Source organism: Epinephelus moara, chromosome 23, assembly GCF_006386435.1.
Source record: "Epinephelus moara isolate mb chromosome 23, YSFRI_EMoa_1.0, whole genome shotgun sequence".
In the NCBI taxonomy this organism is placed as follows: domain Eukaryota; kingdom Metazoa; phylum Chordata; class Actinopteri; order Perciformes; family Serranidae; genus Epinephelus; species Epinephelus moara.
Window position 1 is genome coordinate 28,891,397 of NC_065528.1, and position 13,185 is coordinate 28,904,581.

Consider the following 13,185-nt stretch of genomic DNA (forward strand, 5'->3'; position numbering starts at 1 on the left):
TGTCAGGGTTTGTTCTCTGACGACACCGAGTTAAATCCTCCCACACCTACAATATTTCTCTGGTCAAGCGTCAGAATAATGAAAACAGATTCACAACCTGTCGTTACAAAGAATCTCCACTGTTATAGAAGCTGATGTGTGGGTTGAACCTTTGTGCGTCATCAACGGAGGTTGGGTTTAGGTTAGAGAAATTACTGTGTTTAGGTTTAGGTATAGAAACATGGTGAGGATGTACCTTAAAATAACTCAAGGCATCAAATCCTCACATTTAAGAAGCATGAAACAAGCTTCTTAATTTTTCGTCAATCAACTCATGAAATAATTGACTAACTGTTGTAGCTCTAGTTACATAATTGAAAATTAATTAATTAATTAATATGTGTGTGTGTTTAGGTACTGTGCTGGCACCATGCCGTGGGGAAACACAGGCGACCATCGGGACTTTGAGCCGCAGCGCCATGACGACGGCTGCATCGAGGTTATTGGCTTCACCATGGCCTCACTGGTGAGAGGAGCAGGGCATCAGAGAGGAAAAATAAATACTGTCACTGAAACCCTGTGGTGTAATTCTCCCTGTTGTCCACCAGGCGGCGCTACAGGTCGGCGGTCATGGAGAGAGATTGCACCAGTGCAGAGAAGTCGTCCTCACCACATTCAAGACTGTACCTGTTCAGGTGAGTCGTCCTGCTACAATATTAGACTGTTGAGTGACTAAATGTGCTGTGTTATAAATATATTTAGATTAAAGCTCATAGTCCAGTTAAAGTTTGACTCAGGGAAAACTGCAAAAGTAAAAGTTTTTTGTGATCTCTTGGGACATCCAAAGGACATATTAAAAGTATACCATTACATATTTAGTGGATCAAGGTAAATTCAGGGCTCGAAATTTTGGTTCATTATGTCACAGCGTCACACAAAGAAGTGCTTATCTCTGCCTCTGAACATATTCTCATATAATCTAGGATGTTCTTTCACGTATAACCATCAGATATGAGCTGTCCTGAACATAAATGTGCAGTTACGGGGCTCTCTTACCCCAGCTTGACTTTTCTGAATCCAAACAAAGTCAGTTAAATTTGGTTATACAGCATATTACCATTAAATTTTCAGCACTCAGACTGAGACGTTTAATGAGACCAAGCTTGAAACATGCCCTGGCTGTAGGCCTACATGTAATCCTCACTTCATGTCCTCCTCCAAATGTCGTGCTGCCGTATTTGTGCAAACACCTTTGCATTCCGATCAGGCTATAGGAAGCACATATTGCCACAACTTGACTTAAAAGTGCAGCTGGCAAACTCCAACAAGGACTAAGGAGCAGGGTCCTGGTCGAGTTACCTAAAAAGATAAAGTCGCTGTGAGCGTTGACTCAGTATTTCCAGAGAGGCTCACATGGGAGTCCAGAACCATACTAACCATCGAGTGAATCTGGCTCTCCATTCATCCATTTTCATCTGCTTATCCGAGGCCGGGTCGTGGGGGCAGCAGGCCAAGCAAAGCACCCCAGACGTCCCTCTCCCCAGCAACACTTTCCAGCTCCTCCTGGGGGACCCCAAGGTGTTCCCAGGCCAGATGAGATATGTAATCCCTCCAGTGTGTTCTGGGTCTGCCCCGGGGCCTCCTACCAGTAGGATGTGCCCGGGACACCTCCAGTGGGAGGCGCCCAGGATGATCCTGATCAGATGCCCGAACCACCTCAACTGACCCCTTTCAACGTGAAGGAGCAGTGGCTCTACTCCGAGCTCCCTCCGGATGTCTGAGCTCCTCACCCTATCTCTAAGGCTGAGCCCAGACACATCACGGAGGAAACTCATTTCCACTGCTTGTATCCACGATCTCATTCTTTCGGTCACTACCCAGAGCTCATGACCATAGGTGAGGGTTGGGACGTAGATGGACCAGCAAATGAAAAGCTTTGCTTTCCGGCTCAGCTCCCTCTTTACCGTGACGGACCGGCACAGCGCCCGCATCACTGCAGAAGCCGCACCGACCCACCGATCCATCTCACGCTCCATTCTCCCCTCACTCGTGAACTAGACCCCGAGATACTTGAACTCCCTCGCTTGAGGCAGTAACTCTCCTCCAACCCGGAGAGGGCAATCCACCGGTTTCCGACAGAGAACCATGACCTCAGACTTGGAGGTGCTGACTCTAATTCTAATCTAGTGCTAATCTAATCTGGCTCTTCGTGCAAATAATCAGTTCTTTAGTCTCGGCCACATTCATTAAAAACTTGCTGGTGCGACACCATGTTTGAAGGGCTTTGGTGTGGGCCAGGTAGGCAGCTTCACCAGATAGGTCTGTGTGCTGTAAAACAACCAAGGCCATGTCATCAAAAAAGACATTTTTTGGCATTGATCTCAGCCTGTGAGCCTTTTTTGTGGCTGTCTAGCTCAGTTGAATTGGTGCAGGTATTTCTTCTGCCATCAGCATATAAACAATCTAAAATATTTGTCATTGATCATAAATTCATTAGCAGACAGAGAGAAGGGGGAAGAACACATCCTTGTGGGCAGCCTGTGATCACAGTGAGCTTGTCTGACATGTTCCCCTGACTCTCTCTGTGTAGGTACTATCTAACAGTTTTCGTCTTCTCTACCTTTGTGGGTGCTTTGCTGCACACATCGTCTTGTGTTACCAGCACCTGCTGATCAGGAGAACAGTGTGAAAGCGTTAATAATAGCTGTAGTATTGTGTCACCTGCGTATTTGCATGCACAAAATAAACAGGGGCCAACTTATAGATAAACGGCTTCATAGCGCTACAAGAGGTCTGAAACCCTCCAGGGGAACTTAACATTGTCATAAAATGAGCAATCAAATCACATATTGAAGACATTTCTTCTCAGGCACACCATGAGACCTTCCTTTTCTACCATATAGCTAGTAGTAACGTGTCTAAGTGTGCACATGGTGATCTGTGAGTTTTGGCCCCACGCTGAAGTTAAATGATATTTTCTGGTCATGTTTGTCTGTAAAACATGTCTATTTTTCCTGAATTAAGGTGCAGAAAAAAAGTCTTGTATTGTGTCATGTGTGTGTTAAGTTTTCTTTGTGTGTCTTTGCGTGTGCACGCAGGTGGACGGTGAGCCGTGTCGACTGGCTCCCTCCACGCTCCGCATCTCCCTCCGAAATCAGGCCAACATGGTCCAGAAGAGCAAGAGACGCACCTCTGTGCCCCTGCTCAACGAGTGAGTCACACACACACACACACACACACACACACACACACACACACACACACACACACACAGGAACTAGGCCAGCAGTGTTGTAAAAGCCCGGGCTGCGCTGAGTGAGTCATACAATCTGTTTAGTGGGAGCTGACATTCACTCCTCTCCATGTCCCACATCTCCCCTCAGCTCGCCAAAACCACAGTCAGAGGAGGGAGATGTATGTTCAGCTTAATCCAAACAAAAGCACCGGGGAGGCCTCTGGTCACACTCTGACATATTATACTGTGTGGTTATGTCAACTGAGAGGGAGAATGAAAAGAGATGTTCATTGATTTCTATCAGGGATGAAGCAGCGGTGAGGAGTTGTGGTCGCCTGCAGGGGAGGAAGAGGTACTCAGATCCTTTACTTAAAGGGGGACTTCACCTTAAAATCAAAAATACATATTTCTCTTCTCACCTGTAGTGCTGTTTATCAGTCTAGATAGTTTTGGTGTGAGTTGCAGAGTGCAGGAGATATCAGCTGTAGAGATGTCTGCCTTCTCTCCAGTATAATGGAACTAGATGGCACTCAGCTTGTGGTGCTCAAAGTGCCAAAAAACATCAATGTCTCTTTCCAGAAATCATGACCTGGTTACTCAAGATAATCCACAGACCTTGTTGTGAGCAGTTTCATGTAGGAACTATTTTCTTTCTCCTGAACTACACCCACCAAGTGTATCACTGTGCAGAAGGAAGTGTGCATCTACTCATAGACGAGAGGCTCGTGCTAATGACAGTGTGAGACGTAAACATAAATGGTGTCCTCCTTGGCTGAGCTGTAACGTTAGCTAGCTCAGTGGTGCTACGGGTGGCGTTATTATACTGGAGAGAAGGCAGACATCTCTACAGCTGATATCTCCAACACTCTGCAACTCACACCTAAACTATCTACACTGATAAACAGCACTACAGGTAAGAGGAGAAATATGTACTTTTGATTTTGAAGTGAACTGTCTCTTTAACTAAAAGCATAAATACGACAGATAGTCTAAAAAAAAAAAAAAATGTATACTATAAAGTAGCATAAAATGAAAACACTCAAGTAAATACAAGTCATTGAAATTGTACTTAAAGGGTAAGTTTGTTATTTTTCAACCTGGACCCTAGTTTCCCATGTTTTCGTGTCTGAAGCCCCGTTTCCACCAAACACTTTCAGTATGGTACCTTTGGAACCAACAGTAACCCTTCAGACATGGTACCTAGACCCTAGTGTTTCCACCACAACAGTACTCTTAAATGTGGGCGGAGTTGTTGTCACTCACTGCTCCGTCCAGCACTCGCTGTATTTCCTCCTTTATCAGTCTGCACCTCGTTTATCGTCCACAGAACGAGGCTGCAGTGAGAGTCTCTCTCCATGGGGTATTTAAAAATAGTAGCTTTGTGCATTTAGTCCTTCTCAGTCAAGCTCAGGGGTTTAGTGTTGCTGGAGCCCACAGGAACGACACTTCCATGACGCCTTCTTTTTCTCCGAGTGAGGATTAGAGTATATGCAGTTCACATAATCCGGTCAAAATTAATATATATAAATGCTTGAAGATTGGTCAAAGTTGTCACAGTGAAATTTAAGGTGTGCTGATGGATTCACGTCATCAACTCATGCATTGAGTAACATTACAAGTTAACGTTCCACCTTAAAAGTCTCCGGCAGTCGGCCCAGTGAATGAAGTTATTTTTTCTCAGACTCCAGCTGCTGTGAGAGGCAGCAAAACATCCTTTCATTTTATAGTTACAGTTTACTAATAAAACTCTCCACAGTATGAACAGTGGTTACATGAGCCTCAAAACCAGACACAACTCAGCCCTGAGCAGAGTGACCGTCCTCTACTGACCAATCAGACTGCAGTGTTCACAGCTCCACCTTTTAGTACCAGATCTGTGTGCTAGGTACCCCAACAGAGGGGGGACCAAACATGGGGACGGTACGGAACGGTTCCATTGGTACCATCCACAACTTTTTACAGTGGAAACAAACTTACCAATTAAGTACCGTTAATAAATGGATGTAGTTTCCAGCACTGATCACCTGCTGTATAAACACGATGCTTATATCTGGCTACTAACACTCCTCCATTCCCTGTATCACTAATACTTCTTCATGTATATCTCTGTGTTTATATATGTGGGTCTATTTTATTTGTAAAAGTCCAGCAGTTACAGTAAATGTGTGCACGTGAGAGAAGGAGAGTGCACAGTAGATCTGAACACGTAGCTGTAGCTGCAGTAACTAGTGTCTTTGCTCGATGTACTGCTATGCTACTGTACTCTGTGCTATCACTGTCTGTCTACTTACCTCTGGGCTTTTCTCCGTCTGTCCCTCCTCCTGTCTCTCCTCCTGTCCCTCCTCTTCTTTATGCCAACATGTCTGTAATCTGTCTGATTATTTATTATTTCCATTTGTTTACCTTCTCGACTTTTGTTTCATTTTTTCTCCCCTTCCCCTCTTTTCTCCTTTCCTCTCACCTCCTCTTCCTCTTTCTTTCCCCTTTTTTCTCCTTTCCTCCATTCCCCCATCATCTCATATGTCCATTCTCCTTCTTTCTTTTTCCATTTTCTCTCCTCATCTTGTCTCCTCTCCACTCCTTTTCTTCTCTCCTCCTCCCTATCCTTCTCCTTTTTATCTTGTTTCTTTTCTTTTGCTGTCTCCTACTCTCCTTTCCTCCTCCTCCCACCTCCTTTTGTCTCCTCTCCTTTTCTTCTTTCCCCCTCTCTCTTTTACACTTTCCCTCTCCTTGTCTTGTGTCCTCTCCCTTCCTTGTTTCCTCCTCTCCTTCTCATCTTTTACCTCTCCTCTTTCGTCCTTTTCTTGTTCCCTATACTCTCGTTCCCTCTTCTCCTTTTACCTCCTTCTCGTCTCCTTCTCCTTCCCCTCTCATCTGTCTTTTTTTCCTCTTATCTCATCTTTGTTCTTCTCTTTGCCTCTTCTCTCCTCCTCTCTTCCTCTTGTCTCCTTCTCACCTCCTCTATTCTCTGCCATACATTCCTCCTCTCTCCTCTCTATGCGTGTGTGTATGTGTGTGTGTGGGGGTGTGTGTGTGTGTGTGTGTGTGTGTGTGTGTGTGTGCGGCCGTAGTATTCAGAAGGTGTGTGCAGCTGATCTGCGCCGCCTCTCTGCTCCCCCCGACTCCTTCTNCTCTATGCGTGTGTGTATGTGTGTGTGTGTGTGTGTGTGTGTGTGTGTGTGTGTGTGTGTGTGTGTGTGTGCGGCCGTAGTATTCAGAAGGTGTGTGCAGCTGATCTGCGCCGCCTCTCTGCTCCCCCCGACTCCTTCTCTGTGTAAGTACCTGAGCCCTCTGTCACTGTATGAAACGGTTTGTTTATGAATGTCTGAGGGTTGTTGTTGTTGTTGTTATTATTGTTTGTTTGTTTGTTTGTTTGTTTGTTTGTTTGTTTGTCTGTTTGGGTTCAACCAATATTTGATCAGGTGATACTGAAGCAGTGTTTTCAACCAGTGAGAAACTGGAACCAATAATTATTTGGCTTTTTGTGCCTGAAATGACTGGAACAATTGATTATCTAAACAGACAAAGGGAACAGGTTATTGTTCTTGTGGGAACAAGTTGCTGTTTTGTGGGAACAAGTCATTATCTCGTGGGAAACAAGTTATTATCTTGGGGGAACAAGTTGTTACCTTGTGGAAACAAGTTGCTATCTTGTGGGAACAAGTTATTATCCTTTGGGAACAAGTTGTTATCTTGTGGGAACAAGTTATTATCCTGTGGGAACAAGTTATTGTCCTTTGGGAGGAAGTTGTTATCTTGTGGGAAAAAGTTATTATCGTGTGGGAACAAGTTATTATCTTGTGGTAACAAGCCATTATATTGTGGGAACAGGTTATTATCCTGTGGGAACAAGTTATTATCCTTTGGGAACAAGTTGTTATCTTGTGGGAACAAGTTGTTATCTTGTGGGAACAAGTTATTATCCTGTGGGAACAAGTTATTGTCCTTTGGGAGGAAGTTGTTATCTTGTGGGAAAAAGTTATTATCATGTGGGAACAAGTTATTATCTTGTGGTAACAAGCCATTATATTGTGGGAACAGGTTATTATCCTGTGGGAACAAGTTATTATCCTTTGGGAGCAAGTTGTTATCTTGTGGTAACAAGCCATTATATTGTGGGAACAGGTTATTATGCCGTGGGAACAAGTTATTATCCTTTGGGACCAAGTTATCTTGTGGGAACAAGTTATTATCCTTTGGGAACACATTATCTTGTGGGAACAAGTTATTATCCTGTGGGAACAAGTTATAATCCTTTGGGAACAAGCCATTATATTGTGGGAACAAGCTGTTAGCTTGTGGGAACAAGTTATTATCCTTTGGGAGCAAGTTATTATCCTGTGGGAACAAGTTATTATCCTTTGGGAACACATTATCTTGTGGGAACAAGTTATTATCCTGTGGGAACAAGTTATAATCCTTTGGGAACAAGTTGTTTTCTTGTGGGAACAAGTTATTATCCTTTGGGAGCAAGTTGTTATCTTGTGGGAACAAGTTATCCTGTGGGAACAACTTGTTATCTTGTGGGAACAAGCCATTATATTGTGGGAACAAGCTTTTACCTTGTGGGAACAGGTTTAATCCTGTGGGAACAAGTTATTATCTTGTGGGAGCAAGTTGTTATCTTGTGGGAACAAGCTATTATCCTGTGGGAACAGGTTTTAATCTTGTGGGAACAAGTTGTTATCTTGTGCACACAAGTTGTTATCTTGTGAGGGCAAGTTAAATTTGTGTGGGTAGTAATTTGGTGGGAAGACGTTGTTTTGTGCATACAAGTTAATATCTTGTGGGAACAAGTTATTATCTTGTGGGAACACGCTATTATCCTGTGGGAACAGGTTTAATCCTGTGGGAACAAGTTATTATCTTGTGGGAGCAAGTTGTTATCTTGTGGGAACAAGCTATTATCCTGTGGGAACAGGTTTTAATCCTGTGGGAACAAGTTATTATCTTGTGGGAGCAAGTTGTTATCTTGTGGGAACAAGCTATTATCCTGTGGGAACAGGTTTTAATCCTGTGGGAACAAGTTGTTATCTTGTACACACAAGTTGTTATCTTGTGAGGGCAAGTTAAATTTGTGTGGGAACAAGTTGTTATCCTCTGGCAACAAGTTAATATCTTGTGCACACAAGTAAATATCTTCTGGGAACAAGCTGTTATCTTATGGGAACAAGTTATTATCTTGCAGGAACAAGTTATTGTCTTGTGCACACAAGTTAATATCTTGTGAGGGCAAGTTAACATCTTGTGGGAACAAGTAATAATCTTAAGGGAACAAGTAATAATCTTAAGGGAACAAGTTGTTATCTTATGGGAACAAGTTGTCTTGTGCACACAAGTTAACATCTTGTGGGAACAAGTAATAATCTTGTGGGAACAAGTTATAAGCTTTGGACCTTGGTAGGGGCTCCGTACATGTCATGTCTCCTGTAAACAAACTTTTTGTCAGATGTGGAACCCTGAAAACTCCAAAGGTAACATTTATACATTTATAGTCAATGTATGTTACAACCTACATGAAGACTCCCAACTAACTTTCAAGGTTTTAAATACTGACACACAGTAAATCAAACTGGCAGCATCAGTTAACAAATTTGTGTCAGTGTTGGCTTTATAAACACGTACTGGTCGAACCCAAGTTGAGTCGTATTGTGTTGGATGTGAGTTGTTGTTCTGTTTGCACTGACAGAGAGAAAGAGAGTGTATGGCAGCATGCTGAAGCATCTCCACTTCTAAATGTGCTTCTGCCTCCTGTCTTGATGTTTTTCCCACTGTAGTCCCTTTACCTTTAACTTCACCCTGAGCTTATTATACCTGCACCAGCCCTTTGCTCTCACTTGATGTCCACGCCTTCCCTCAGAAAAGCTGTTTTTATAATATTCCTTCAGCTGTGACTGAGAAGAACAAAAGTGGTGTTAATGAACTTTAGTCTGACACCTTGTCTGTTCCTTTGCAGGTAAGGGTTTGAGCATAGGAGGCTGGATACAGTAGATCTGTCACTTAGTTTTGTTTATCACCCACCATGTTTTCTGATGTCAGTATTCAACCTCCGTCCTCGCTGAAGGCATTAGTGCCCACAAACATTGAGTTAAAAATATGTTGGCCCGCCTCAGACTCAAACACAGACTCGGGGTGGTGTTGCAGGAGGACAGCAGAGCGTCATGCCTTTACAGTAAAAGCTCTGCGACTGGGAGGAGTTTGATTACTGTTTATACTTTTTGCAAACTTCCAGTTATAATTTTAAAACCTGAAATGCAACACGACAGACGAGGAATTAAATGTTATTATGTTGTAAAAGCTGCAGAATCTGGTTTGTGATGTGTGTCTATGTGTGCCTGTGCGTGTGCATGTATGCATACATGTGTGTCCTCATCACTGTACGTTTGGACATGTTTGAATTGTGTGTGCGTGTGTACATGCACTTGTGTGTGGGTTGTTTTTTCCAGCCCTCACGCAGTTCCTGATCGTCTGCGTCTTCGAGTGAATCGGATCAGCCTCCAGGAGTACGACAGACTGCAGTATGACAAGGAACGACTACGAGACATCTGTAAGGATCTTTTTCTCTTAACACCAAATTTTATTCAGCAATTTGCATACATGATAACACAGTAGCAGAGTGTCATGTTTTTCTTTTTAAACAGAAATATTAACCCTTTTACCCCCACTAACACCCCCACCCCCCAACAATACCCTCCAGCTCATAACAGCAAAGTTATAATGAATAAAATAAATTAAAATGACTGAATAACACACATAGACACAAAGCGGGTGTGTCATAGTCATAGATTCAACAAGGTGCTAGAAACATTCCTCCAAATAAGGAGATTCAGCGTCCAGTTACATTTTTTCCCCCAGCTGACTGTAACCAGGCCCGAGGTTGTGCATTGTGTAGACTTAAATAAAAGCCCCAACACTGTAGCCTGACGTGCACCTCCCCAGACATGTAACTATATGTCGCAGCGATGCAGACCTCCTGTCTATTTCTGTATGCTGAAACCATTTCCCTCAGTGGAAACAATAAATTGTGAAGACAATAAAGCCTCCTCAAAAATAGCATTTTGAGTCTTGTGTGTGATTTATCCTGGCTTCATATGAGCAGAGGAAATCTCTGCCAGCTGCTAGGCTAATTTATACAATGTAAAATGCCATAGGCTTGTGCTAATAGCGTTAGCATGTTATATTTGTTTGGAAAACGTGTTTAGTATAAGACAGTTGTTTTGTCAGTGAACCTTGTGAGTTGTAATGGAGCTGAATTTTGTAACGTTACCTTTGTTAAATGTTGCTGTTGTCCCTGGCTTCATATGAGAAGAGGAAAAGTCTGCTAGCTGTTAGGCTAATTTCTACGATGTGAAATGCCATAGGCTTGTGCTAAAAATATTAGAATATTAGAAAATGTTTTGTATTTGTAGGGCAAATGTTTCCAGATAAAGACAAGTGTTTGTCTGTGAATGCTGCGAGTTATAGTGAAGCTGATTTGTGTACTTGTGTTTGAAACTGTCTCTATTAAGCCATGTTTAATGTGTGTTTAATGTGTGTAGGGTCTGGTGCACCACAAGCATAAATCCTGCTCAAGGCCTAATTTGAAATATCCAAATGTAATATCCTGTTCACATGACTGCTATCAAATACAGAACACTGTCATATTCCGAATAATAGTGGAATATTGTATTTCAGTCAGTGATTAACTTGACTCTGGGGGGCATTTTAGCATCTTTTAGCTCATTGTTTTGGTTTATCAGCCCACAAGCTTGCTGTTATGGTCCAGTCTAAAAAAACACACTGTACACTACCTGCTCAGCAACAGACAGATGCAGTTGGAGACAAGTCGGTGAACATAGTGGAGAATTTAGCAGATACAAAGAAAACGTCTTCATGAGGAGTTGGTGGAGACCAAAAACAGAGCTAAAAGAGAGCGAATACAGGACTTACATTCATCAGGTGGACACAAACACAAGCACGCTAATGTCGTCACGTCTGTTTCATGTGTAAATTAGCAACAACTTCACGTATCAACCTTTTAAAATGATAAAATGTCTATAACTGCTGCCAAAAAACTCAGATGTTTAACCTACTTGTCAGTGCATCATGATCCAAAGTGTGTGTTTGTGTTTTTCAGCCATCCCAGTAGGCATTGTGGTGGTGAGGGGCGACTGTGACCTGGAGACATGCAGACTCTATATTGACAGATTACAGGAGGCAAGTTTCCCTGTTTATGTCTATTATCATGCTCAACATCACTTAAATTTTCTTCTATTTTCTCCTCTCCGCTCTTCTGTTTTCTCCTCGTCATCATTATTTCATGACGCTTGCAGCGTTATTTAAAGACGGAGAAGTACCCATCACCGGTGGGAATGCAGAGCTGCTCTTTAGCTGTGTGTCTCACGTGGGAAACGTTTCACTAACATCTGTGGAAGTTCTTGATGTAAATGCTTTGGCTGTGTGTTAACCTTGAAACCTGTCTGCTGTGCTTGCTAGGACTTACACCAGGCGCCATCTACTGGCCACAGAGTGCACTATCAGGTATATCACTTTTGGGTGTCTCTCTGCAGGAAAGATTGGGTTCATATCAGTTTACAAGGTCTTGCTACATATTTAAAATCTCTAAATCTGACTTTCAACAATACCTAAAATATGTGCAATAATATCAAGAACTTTGCCCCAGAATTTTACTCTTACAATGTCAAAAATAATTATACATAAAGCATTAAAATAACATTCCTTGTTACACTACACTTTCAATTAGGAATTCACCTACAAAAACAGACTAAATGTAATTAATCAAATGTAGTTTTTACAGACTGACACCCATGCTGAGTAAAGTCCTCGCCCACCACACTGGGAAAAAACATTCCTGTACATATAACCAGTGATATTATAATCAGATATATTAGCTACACTATACTCTGCCTCATTGTCCTGATTGTCTCTGTCTTGTTATGGATCGTTCAGCTGCTCAAAAATAAGCACGACACATTTTCTCTGTCTGGATTTCCCTCTGCTGCTCCTTTCAAATGTAAACGCGTCTCTGTATTTTAATGTATTGTTCAGTAAAATGATGATGACGATGTGTGGTCTCGTTGTCTTCAGGATGAGAGCAGAGGCGTCCCCAGGACCAGTTCAACCAGCAGACTCTCTCCCAACTGGAGCTTCTTGGACTGTGAGTGACTGAGACACAAACACTGAAAGATTTTACACCCGAAATTAAAACTAAATCTCATATCTTGTGTTTTTTACACAACTAAATATGAAAGAACCTCGAAGAGTCTGAGTCAGGTTTATCTTTGTTGTCTTTAATAACTGTCAGTCAGTCCCAGTAACTGTAAAAGTGACATGAGCTTCCTGTACGTCTTCTCTCTGCAGCCACATCAGCCGACCGCTTCTATCGCATCGACAAGGCTCAGGTAAACAGCCTCAGTCCACTGAACTGGAAATGGATTCATGTTTGCTGGTTTCACCTGTTTGTATTTATTTACGTGCCTCTGTGTGTGTCTGTAGGAGCACCTCCACTTTGTGACAGAGATCTGTCAGGACGAGGTGTTTATCCTGGACCACGAGGGACCAGTGGTGAGCCAGGGGTCGTCCACAGGGATGCCGGATCTGGTGGTGGAGCCCACTGCTGGGTATGTGAGCACATACAAGAGAAACCATGTCCCATTGAAGTCAAAGATATCACTTTGGACTCTGGGAAAATGTGAATATAAACATAATATTTCCACTCATCGACCACTTTATTAGGTACACCTGTTCAACTTCTTGTTAACGCAAATAGCTAATCAGCCAATCACGTGGCAGCACCTCAGTGCATTTAGACATGTAGACATGGTGAAGACGACCTGCTGAAGTTCAAACCAGCATCAGAATGATGAAGAAAAAGGTGATTTAAGTGACTTTGAACGTGGCATGGTTGTTGGTGCCAGACGGGCTGGTCTGAGTATTTACTGGGATTTTCAGCACAACCATCTCTAGGGTTT

At 42.7% G+C, this 13,185-nt stretch overlaps 1 protein-coding gene across 8 annotated transcripts in view; it reads left to right on the top strand.

Annotated features, from left to right (window-relative positions):
- The window catches only part of dgki (diacylglycerol kinase, iota), a 45,481-nt gene that overhangs the window by 18,161 nt on the left and 14,135 nt on the right, over nucleotides 1–13,185 (top strand). For 4 of the 8 annotated variants that reach the window (XM_050036302.1, XM_050036303.1, XM_050036299.1 and 1 more), the window contains 11 exons: nucleotides 394–505; nucleotides 588–674; nucleotides 3,078–3,190; nucleotides 3,519–3,566; nucleotides 6,426–6,488; nucleotides 9,661–9,761; nucleotides 11,331–11,410; nucleotides 11,690–11,734; nucleotides 12,302–12,371; nucleotides 12,575–12,615; nucleotides 12,710–12,834. In XM_050036302.1, the coding sequence (XP_049892259.1) occupies nucleotides 394–505; nucleotides 588–674; nucleotides 3,078–3,190; nucleotides 3,519–3,566; nucleotides 6,426–6,488; nucleotides 9,661–9,761; nucleotides 11,331–11,410; nucleotides 11,690–11,734; nucleotides 12,302–12,371; nucleotides 12,575–12,615; nucleotides 12,710–12,834 (885 nt within the window). The remainder of the gene's footprint in view (nucleotides 1–393; nucleotides 506–587; nucleotides 675–3,077; nucleotides 3,191–3,518; nucleotides 3,567–6,425; nucleotides 6,489–9,660; nucleotides 9,762–11,330; nucleotides 11,411–11,689; nucleotides 11,735–12,301; nucleotides 12,372–12,574; nucleotides 12,616–12,709; nucleotides 12,835–13,185) is intronic. The other 4 variants (XM_050036305.1, XM_050036307.1, XM_050036304.1 and 1 more) reach the window with 3 other exon arrangements.